The sequence below is a fragment of the Tachysurus fulvidraco genome, chromosome 19 (assembly GCF_022655615.1).
Source record: "Tachysurus fulvidraco isolate hzauxx_2018 chromosome 19, HZAU_PFXX_2.0, whole genome shotgun sequence".
Taxonomy (NCBI): domain Eukaryota; kingdom Metazoa; phylum Chordata; class Actinopteri; order Siluriformes; family Bagridae; genus Tachysurus; species Tachysurus fulvidraco.
In genome coordinates this window covers 6857506-6867629 of record NC_062536.1, presented here as the reverse complement: position 1 = coordinate 6867629, position 10124 = coordinate 6857506, and the positions used below count along the sequence as shown (strand labels likewise).

Sequence of the window (10124 nt, the reverse complement as noted above, 5' to 3'; positions counted from 1 at the left end):
GAAAATACCTCAAAGTTTCCCAGTAGGAGCAAAATCATTTGAGTAAACAATTTGTGTCAAGTTTACTCTCAAAATGGCAGGGAAAAAAAAAGGTGTGTATGATGTGGCTCTTTGCGGTAACATGGTAAAAATGTGGCTCTTGGTCTCTGACTGGTTGGCCACCGCTGGTCTAGAACATTAGCTGTAATTTGTGTGCTAATGAGATAAACGCTGGTCTTATTGGTCGAAAGTGGATGATTATTTTTCTATTTTAGCCGATCTGTTAGTGCGAACGCATTCGTTCGAGAATTTTACTGTTCCTATAGAAACAGCTGGCATCAAATATCCGAAAATAATAAATGACAAAAAAATTTTTTGTTTAATTAAAAAATGTGTTGCTATGGAGACAGATCCAGTGATTCAGGTTAAGCTTATGTAATATAAGTACATGCTGATTTAACATATATGGAAGGAGTCACAAGCATCAGAACTTCAGTAAATGAAAAGACTTTGTGCTTTTTGGGAGTTTAGTCTTGTCTAGTCTTGCATTATCATCCTAATACTGGTTAGAGTGGTTTGATGGATATAAATGTGTAGCTGAAACTCTCCCATGGTCGGCGCAGTCAACAGATCTGAATATTATTGAGTCGCTCATGGTGTTTTGGAGCAGTGAGTCAGGAATCACGTAGAGATCCGGACAATGTTCTGCAAGAAAATTAGCTTAAAGTGTGTCTGGACATGACTAAATACTAAAGACAATTAGACACATAAGGGACAGGTGTGCAGAGGTGGGAAGGAATAGACAAGGCCACAAATCATATGGCCAAAGTTTGGGCTCAATCCTGACAGATTGATATGATATGATATATGATATGATATGATATGATATGATATGAGATATAATACGATATATGATATATGAAAGTGCTGCAAAAATGATTGCTAGAGTATCTCACCTCTGCATATGGTGCCATTACCCAGGTACCCTGGTTTGCAGGTGCAGCTGTGTCCTCCCACTGTATTAAAGCAGAGTGCGTTCTCATCGCAGCTGTGGAGTCCACTTATACACTCATTATGCTCTGAAAATACACACAGCCACCAGATAACTATAAGAAGCCATGTAGCCGTGCCTTAATAACACACACCGCTAACCTAAATAAAACCTTTTACCTAGCCTACTAGAACAAAAAACACACGTTGGGTCAGATGTCTCCCGAGCTCATTAATATTTCTGCTTGGGAAAAGAGCCTAAAGGAAGCTTAAAGGGGTAGAGTGGCACACAGGAAAGGAAAGACTTTAGGAAGTCTAGAGAAGTCCTTTCTCAAGTGTCAGAACAGAGGAAGGGCTCGGCTGCAGGAGAACAAGCCTCATTAATATTAATGAGGCGTGAATTGAAATGCAACCGAGCTGAAGATACAAACGTCGGAAGGTCACTGAGGGATATAATAAGTGATATATATATAGTCGATGTTTATGAAACCTACTTCTATAAGGTTTATATTTTTTCAAATTTTTTTTATTGTAATTTTAGAATGAAAAATTGTAGATCAATTTGCATACATTTCTCTCATCACTGTCACCCACAAACTCCAATTCCCACTTAACACAGCAGCCTTTACACACACACAAACACACACACACACACACACACACACACACACACACACACACACACACACACACAACAACAAAAAAACACATAATTACATAACAGCATCAGACAAAATTATACTTGTATAATGTTTTAATGACTTCAGATTAAAATTATTTTTGTAAATAAACTACACTGATTAAACATAAACCGATGTTCGAGACCACAATTAAAGCTGTAAAACACAGATTCTAGTAGAAAGGGAGGAGATTATTTTCGACAGTAGACGAAACAAACGACAGATAATGACATTTAAACTTTACTATTTACAGTATAAGAGTGTGGACTATAATTAGAATTTCACTTCCTAACTGGAGTTTCTGTTTATTATCAGAGATGATATAACAGAGGGTTGTTGTTTTTATTTTAAGAGATGGGGGATGGAGATGAGGGTATATGTGGCATACTAATATAGCACACTTGAGCCACATTGTCCCACATGCACTGGATATAAAAAAAAGCAACACCATAACTAAAACAACTGAACAACTGAGTCCTGAGTTTCATTGCACTACAAAATACATCATATTAGCAAATTAATATACAGTATCTTGAATAATCAAATGTAGCGATTATTATTAAATATTATAATTATTTAAGGTTTCAACAAAGCAAATATTAGAAGACATTAAATGCTACTTCACATATTTATACTAATTCCAAGCTTGACATAGCTAAGCTTTTTTCTAGTAGCAGATTGAAGCATTTCTAGAAAGAAGCAAAATAAAAAAAATGTAAAACATGAAATGAGTAAATTAAAAAAAAAAAGTCTAGAAATAGGATAAATACTCCTATATTTTATATGTCTTTTATGGCAGCATGGTCCTAAAGACACTAGCACAATTATATAATGTTATATATATACTGTATATCTATATAAAAACAAGACCTGGCTGTACTGTGTGCTCCGAGCTGCAGTGATACTGAGGTACTACTCCTTTAATCCGTTCATCAGTTTTAGCAACTAAAATGAATTTATTTCTAGCTTTAAAGATTATCTGGTTCTTAGTTCAGAAAAAGTATTAGATACTGTTCTTTGTGGGCAGCTGTGCATAAAAATAATTGAAAGTGCTAATGAGTCACTGCTTTCTGGACAATGTAATAAATATTCTGAATGCTAATGCTCGCTGGAATTGGTTAAACGCTGCCATGATCGGTTCAGTAGCAGAAAAAGAGCGCATAATTTAGCAATCTCTCTAAGAATTCTCTCTTGCATTAATAACAGGGTTTAAGATCCACAAACGATTCATAATTCGATTCCAGCAAGTTCATTCCAGGGCGCTTTATATTACAAATAAAGAGAACAGCGATGGCATGCTATTCAGCAAGGTGTCTCAGACCATGAGTGGATGATTGTCTTTAGAAAAACAAACAAAAAAATAATATAATTATAAATAAATAAACACGTAAATAAGACTCAGTGGAGCGAATGAGATACACGACACAAAAACGTCTCAAGTGTCTCGGGAAATTAAGTTCAGCCGCAGAGCCGAGTGCTTATTAAACAAAACCTCAGCAGAAACCCTGCGCAGTAGGAAGAACAACATGTTCTACTTCCTGGAGCAGTTTTTGCTCATACGGGAAAAAACAGACGAGAATATAAATAAAAGTCGTTCCTCAATATGTGAACGTATGCGTCTTTGTGTACTCAAGAATTCTAAAGTACTAAGGACACGTGAAATACGTCAGACACAAACAAGCACACCAGAGCTGTTTGAAGCCCCAGAAATCGCTGCGGCAAAACTATGGCAGATGATGGAAACCCATAAAATATGTATCTAAAAACAATTATTTACATTAACACATAAAATTTATACTTCAGAAAGATTTTAAATAAATGACACTAGCTTCCATGCTGAGGTAAGTTTAAACTCATGAGCTTAGTTTTAAGTTGTTTACTATGTATGTTAAAACATCCTTCATTATTTAACAGTAAATCTATTAACCAGCTAAAAGATTTGACTAATGCACACATACGGCAACTCGCAGTGACAGAGTGACAACGACTGTTGATGACTAGATGTGGGCGTGTCCAGCGATCTGACAAATTAAATGGAGTGACGTGGTGCAGCGATTTTCAATAGTGCAGTGCAGACAGAGTGCAGACAGTAGAGCAGAGGTGAAAAGCACATGCTGCTTCTTCCTCATCTCCTATGACATGGTGCATATATACTGTGAACGTGGCACAAGCAGTGCAGCACTCAAACAAAGCAGAACCACTCTTCGCTTCCTTTTTTCCATGGAGTGCAAGAGGAGGAGGTGGTTCAGGACCTTGGACAGCGATACAGCTGTTAACTGTCAGAAGATCAGCACCCAGGCCAGTGGCACTAAATTAGAGTGCAAGACAGGTCAGCAAAAGGCCCGCCAAAAAGCAGCGGACCAATCAGTAGCGCCGCTGAACTCTTCAGACGGAGGAGAATACAACGGAGAGCTTGGCTGAGCAGCCAGAGTGCCTGAACAAAGTAAAACACTCTTCAGATGGAACTAACAGCACATTTCTCTCTGCATTTTCTTTACTCCAGGGCCTGCAGACGACCCATCGCCGACCACCAACTAAGCGAAGACACCCTTTCCTTCATCTACTAAAGGCAACCTAAGTTTCTGTGCTGTTCTGTGCTACAACACAAAACACCAAATCTCCCTCCAGAAACTTGAACGAATGCTAATGATGTTCGTAAATGTTATTACTATGGCAACCAGCAGTAACTTTAATAAAGTGAAAGATAACTTGGAGTGTTAAAATAGCAGCTTTAAGGACATTAGGATGTAGATTAGGGAGCACTGAAGAGATGAATTGTCCATTTGGTGACCCTGTCCCACTATTAGACGTACTGTATTAAACATGCTACTGAGCATCAGGAAGATCTCAGCACATCTCATTTTGAAAACATGCAGTCTATGTTCTCCTGTCCTTCGAATTTGTTCTTCCAGGGGAGTCTGGCAAGGCCGACGTTCACGAGTACGCAGGTCTGTTGTTTACGTTCTTAGATTTGAACACAATAAAAAATGGTGTCTGTTGAGAGACACGATTCATCGACACACACTTGTACACAAACTCATAATAAACCTTACAAAATCTATGAAGCAAAAGTACTCACCAGTGCAGGAGTAATCATCGATCCGGAGATAGCCTTCGTCACACGCGCACACGAATGATCCTGGTGTGTTCACACACATCGTGTTCTCCCTGCAGTAGTGTTTCCCCTCTGCACATTCATCAATATCTGCAACCCAACACCCAAAAGAAATATTGTAAATGAGCACAGCAGCAATATTCACTAACACTGGAGCTTCATTACAAGATTAGATTAGGATTTCACACACCACGTCCTAATGATTTAATGACCTAATGACTTTTTTTTATCATAACAAATGAAACAATTTAACCAGTGTCTCCAGGATTTTATGATTTTGTGATGGAGGCAGTTAACTCAAATTCCAGCAAAATCTTCGGAGTAGGAGGAACAAAACTCATGTGTATTCAGAGGAGATTGCAACGATTTTATGCAGATTTGGGTCGAGAAACACATTAAGCCAAAGCCATCATTGATGAGTGTAGAACATGTGTACAGCTATCATAGAAAATCATCACATAGGTGTCTTTATGTAGAAGATTAAAAAAAGAATTCTGTGCTTAAAACTTCACCAACTCGAGTTCTTTACAAATGAGTAAAAATAAGCATTGATTGCAAAAAAAAATACTAAAAAAAAAAAATCACAAATAATTGTGGACAGCGGGGCATCCGATGTAAACCTACAGTATGCAAACACATACGTACACTACATATAGAGTGAGAAACTGAACAAATAATGTGATTAATAATGAGGTTTTAAACCTCACAGTAATAATCTACAGCTCAAAGGCACATGTACACACACACACACACACACACACACACACACACACACACACACACACACACACACACACTGTATAGCCACAGTACGATTTAGTGCCTAACTTCTTGTACATATTGGGTTTTATATACACGCACGCACGCACGCACGCACGCACACACATCTGTATTCCAGAATGTAAAGCAGTACATATTGATTAGACATGCAAGGATGATGGCCATAATGAAATAGTCATTCACTGGCAAACTGTATAATCACCGGAACTACTTCCATCTCATTAGAAGTCTCTGAGTCTGCTCTCTCTTTTCTCTGCATGAGACAGATCTTTAAAACGCTTAAATCAAATCAGTAGAAGGACTGAAAAAAAGCACTGCCTGAAAATCTATTCTAACCTCTAGCCAAATATACTGAAGCTATAAATTAGAGGTTCTAAAGATGCATCCATCCATCCATCCATCCAGTATATATATAAATCTCTCTCTCTCTCTCACACACACACACACACACACACACACACACACACACACACACACACACACACACACACACACACACACACACACACACACACACACACACACACACACACACACACACTCTCTCGAGCCCAACACCCAAAAAATATAGGATATATATATATATATATATATATATATATATATCCCAGAACTTTTAGGGAAAAAAGCTCCAAAAGTCTGGTATTAAACATCTGCTGAGGCAGATTTGTTCATTTCCTGAGCGAGTCATTAAGTACCTTGGCAGTATGCGCTGTCATCCCTCACTGCCCGGTAGCCGTCTCTGCAGCTGCAGCAGGCTCCTGCCTCCAGGTTCACACATTCGGAGTTCTCCACACAGCTGCTGCTGTAGCCATCCGCACAGAAATCATGTCCTGGGTGTGTAAAGGAGAGAGAGAAAGAAAGAGAGAGAGAGTAGACAAACCACTTAACAACATACTGGTGTGTGTGTGTGTGTGTGTGTGTGTGTGTGTGTGTGTAGGAGAATGTGTGTATGTTCTAACAGTAGCTTGGAGGGGTGTCAGGGACATGAATGGGTAAACACAGACTATGCCCACTGTGTATGTGCTTAATGAGCTGAGGTTGCAATCTTAAACAGAAACTAATTAGCAGAAAAAAAGTGTGTGTGTGTGTGTGTGTGTGTGTGTGTGTGTGTGTGTGTGTGTGTGTGTGTGTGACGGATAGAAACTGTTTTACATGCAAACCTGCTTCACACCCACTGCTGATGCCGTTACGACTTATTAGAGATTGTTACAGACTATTGCTTTCACATACCTTTGGATCAAAAATGAAGAAAGCACAAACAAATAAAAAGAGTATAAAGAAAAATGAAAAGTATATCTGTGTGTGTGTGTGTGTGTGTGTGTGTGTGTGTGTGTGTGTGTGTGTGTGTGTGTGTGTGTGTGTGTGTGTGCGCGCACATGTGTGAACACTACAGGATTCTACAATATAACAAAATTTCTTTTAGTGTAGAAAAAACAGATAACATTGGAGTTATGATTTAATTCTAGTCGGTAATAAGGAATAAGACATGTATTATCTATAGGCTACACATATGACCTATGACCTAATCTATTTACCAACTTGATCCAAGCTTGACATTCACTGCGTGAGGTTTTCAACATCTTTCTACAGACTAATAGTTTTTACCACCAGCTTCATTTAAACTGCCTTTTAACGTCCGGTTCTTTGCAGAAACCCTAGACAAGTAACAAAAACTTTAGAATTTTGAGTGAGAATCTTCTTATAAGTCTGTGTGGTTTGTACAGCGGCTATACAGTACAAAGGATTTTCTGAAACACTGACAAAGCGACAGGAAATCCTATAGGGAGGCTGCCAAGAGCCCTACTGCAACATTAAGGGAGCTGCAGGAATTTCTGGTGCTGCTCACTTCCTGCATGTGACAACAATCTCTGTTCTTCTTCAAATGACTGAGCTTTGAGGAATGTGACTAGACATAAGCTCTTTCTTTCCCCTTTTTTTTTTTTAATCCAATCATTTCAAACCATGTGGCAAAATATGTTATAGTCAAAAAGACCAAGCTAGAAGCTAGAGATCAGCTATACCCATGATGAAGCATGGTGGTGGAAGCATCAGCCTTAGCCTGGGGCTCTATTCAATCATGGAATCATGGGTCGCTCCAAATAATATTGTGTCCAATACCAATCATAAAATCTACTGAAAATAAAAGGATGAGCACAATAACAACCCGAAGCACAAATCCAAGTCCACACTGGGACACAGAGTTCAGTAGTTGTAGGTAAACAGTAAATAAAATATCACTTCACTATTTTAAATGACTCGTCAGTAGAGATCCATCGACAGAGACACATAAGTTGGTTACATCTATGACCACACAATTCACTTGGAAAGTTAATACATCATAAACTCTAAACTAATTTTAGTCAGCTTGCTTGTTTCTATATCATCAAAAGCTTTCCAGTTTTTCCAGTTTGTAGCTCAAACATGATACAATTACAGTATGTAGTTCTGACTTCAGACCAGTTTCAACATTGTAAATGTATTTATTTATTTTTTTATTTTTTTATGATCATGACCAGACTGGCTCTGTAATGTACACATTAATGTTTGTACGAGTGTGAGTGTGTGTGAGTGTATATGAGTGTGTGTGTGTTTGTATGAGTGTGTGTGTGTGTGTGTTTGTATGTGTGTGTGTGTGTGTGTTTGTATGAGTGTGTGTGTGTGTGTGTGTATGTTCATATGAGTGTGTGTGTGTGCGTGTATGTTCGTATGAGTGTGTGTGTGTGTTTGTATGTGTGTGTGTGTGTGTGTGTGTGTTTGTATGAGTGTGTGTGTGTGTGTGTGTATGTTCATTTGAGTGTGTGTGTGTGCGTGTATGTTCGTATGAGTGTGTGTGTGTGTTTGTACGAGTGTGTGTGTTTGTGTGTGTTTGTATAAGTGTGTTTATTTGTGTGTGTTTGTATGAGTGTGTTAGTGTGTGTGTTTGTATGAGTGTGTTTGTGTGCGTGCATTTGCATAAGTGTGTTTATGTGTGTGTGTTTGTACGAGTGTGTTTGTGTGCGTGCATTTGCATAAGTGTGTTTATGTGTGTGTGTTTGTACGAGTGTGTGCATTTGCACGTGTGTGTTTGTACTGTATGAGTGTGTTTGTGTGTGTTTGTATGAGTGTGTGCATTTGCACGTGTGTGTTTGTACTGTATGAGTGAGTTTGTGTATGTTACCTTGACACACTTTACAGCAACGATCTGTGAGAGTTATCTGCTCTGATTCAGGGCAGTTGAGCTCTGGACAAGTTTTGCTTTCAACTTTCCTCATCTTACGGTCCTGCATGCACACGCGCACACACACACACACACACACACACACACACACACAAACGCACGCACGCGCACACGCACAGACACACACGCACGCACACACACAAATATGAGATGGGTGAACTCACTTAGTGTTACAACATTTTCTTTAAAAGTTGGTGTCACATTTCTTTCCTGAGATAAATCCCACACGATCATTTCTCACAGTAACATATTCAGTAAAACAGACAAATGTAATTAATTATATCTCAGCAGTGAGTTGACAAACAATCTGGTATCAGGAAACTTTCCTCTTGTCTAAAACTTTATATTCATTACACAGTCATGCTTGAGCTGGAAATGCCATGGCTTCTTCCACCTCCTCTTGCCTTCCTGTTTTAGTCCCAGATGTCTAGATGTGTTTCAAATCTCTCCAAATTGTAGCAAAGAATATGTCCTGCAGCTTGTGCTTACCCTGCACTCATAAAGCAGACAGTTTCCTGTAGAGTCATGCGCGCTCTTCCGTTCGCCTTCCACATACACCCTCTCTCTGAATACACACACAGCTACACACACACACACACACACACACACACACACACACACAGCAACAGAGACACAGCGAGACAGATTAGTTAGTGTTCCACTGAGTTAAGTAACAGATTTAGTCATTACTCAAAGAGTCATTAGTTTGTTTACTGAAACATGTCGCTGCATCAGTTCCACATTATCTTTGAATGATGGCTTGTTGGTGTTTGGAGGATTGAGTGTGTGCGCTGTGTGATGACGGTGAGGCGAACTCGGATCTAAATCTGATGGACTGCAGTTTGGACTGAGAACAGACAGGGGACAGAGATGAAATGAGAGGAGGGGGAGAAGAATGACTGCGTAAAAAGAAGGTCGACAGAAAGCTTCGTGATGACATCATTATTCATTCATCCGCAACCGTTAGGATCACGAGCGGATCCCGGAGACGATTCGTATTTATTTATGTTCTAATGGAGTTAGTGTAATCTTTCACTATCACTGCATGCTTACACAATACTCTGAAATCTGAAGAAAAAAGAAAAAACTTTTCGCACACAGACAGGCGCACACAGACAGGCGCACACAGACAGGCGCACACAGACACGCGCACACAGACACGCGCACACAGACAGGCGCACACAGACACGCGCACACAGACAGGCGCACACAGACACGCGCACACAGACAGGCGCACACAGACACGCGCACACAGACACGCGCACACAGACACGCGCACACAGACAGGCGCACACAGACACGCGCACACAGACACGCGCACACAGACAGGCGCACACAGACACGCGCACACAGACACGCG

General features: G+C 39.7%; 1 protein-coding gene across 2 annotated transcripts in view; it reads right to left on the bottom strand.

Annotated features, from left to right (window-relative positions):
* The window catches only part of nell2b (neural EGFL like 2b), a 53344-nt gene that overhangs the window by 24579 nt on the left and 18641 nt on the right, over positions 1-10124 (bottom strand). For both annotated transcript variants that reach the window (XM_047804306.1, XM_047804305.1), the window contains exons 6-10: positions 9254-9345; positions 8705-8807; positions 6243-6377; positions 4729-4854; positions 936-1058 (exon numbers count right to left, since the gene is read on the bottom strand). In XM_047804306.1, the coding sequence (XP_047660262.1) occupies positions 936-1058; positions 4729-4854; positions 6243-6377; positions 8705-8807; positions 9254-9345 (579 nt within the window). The remainder of the gene's footprint in view (positions 1-935; positions 1059-4728; positions 4855-6242; positions 6378-8704; positions 8808-9253; positions 9346-10124) is intronic.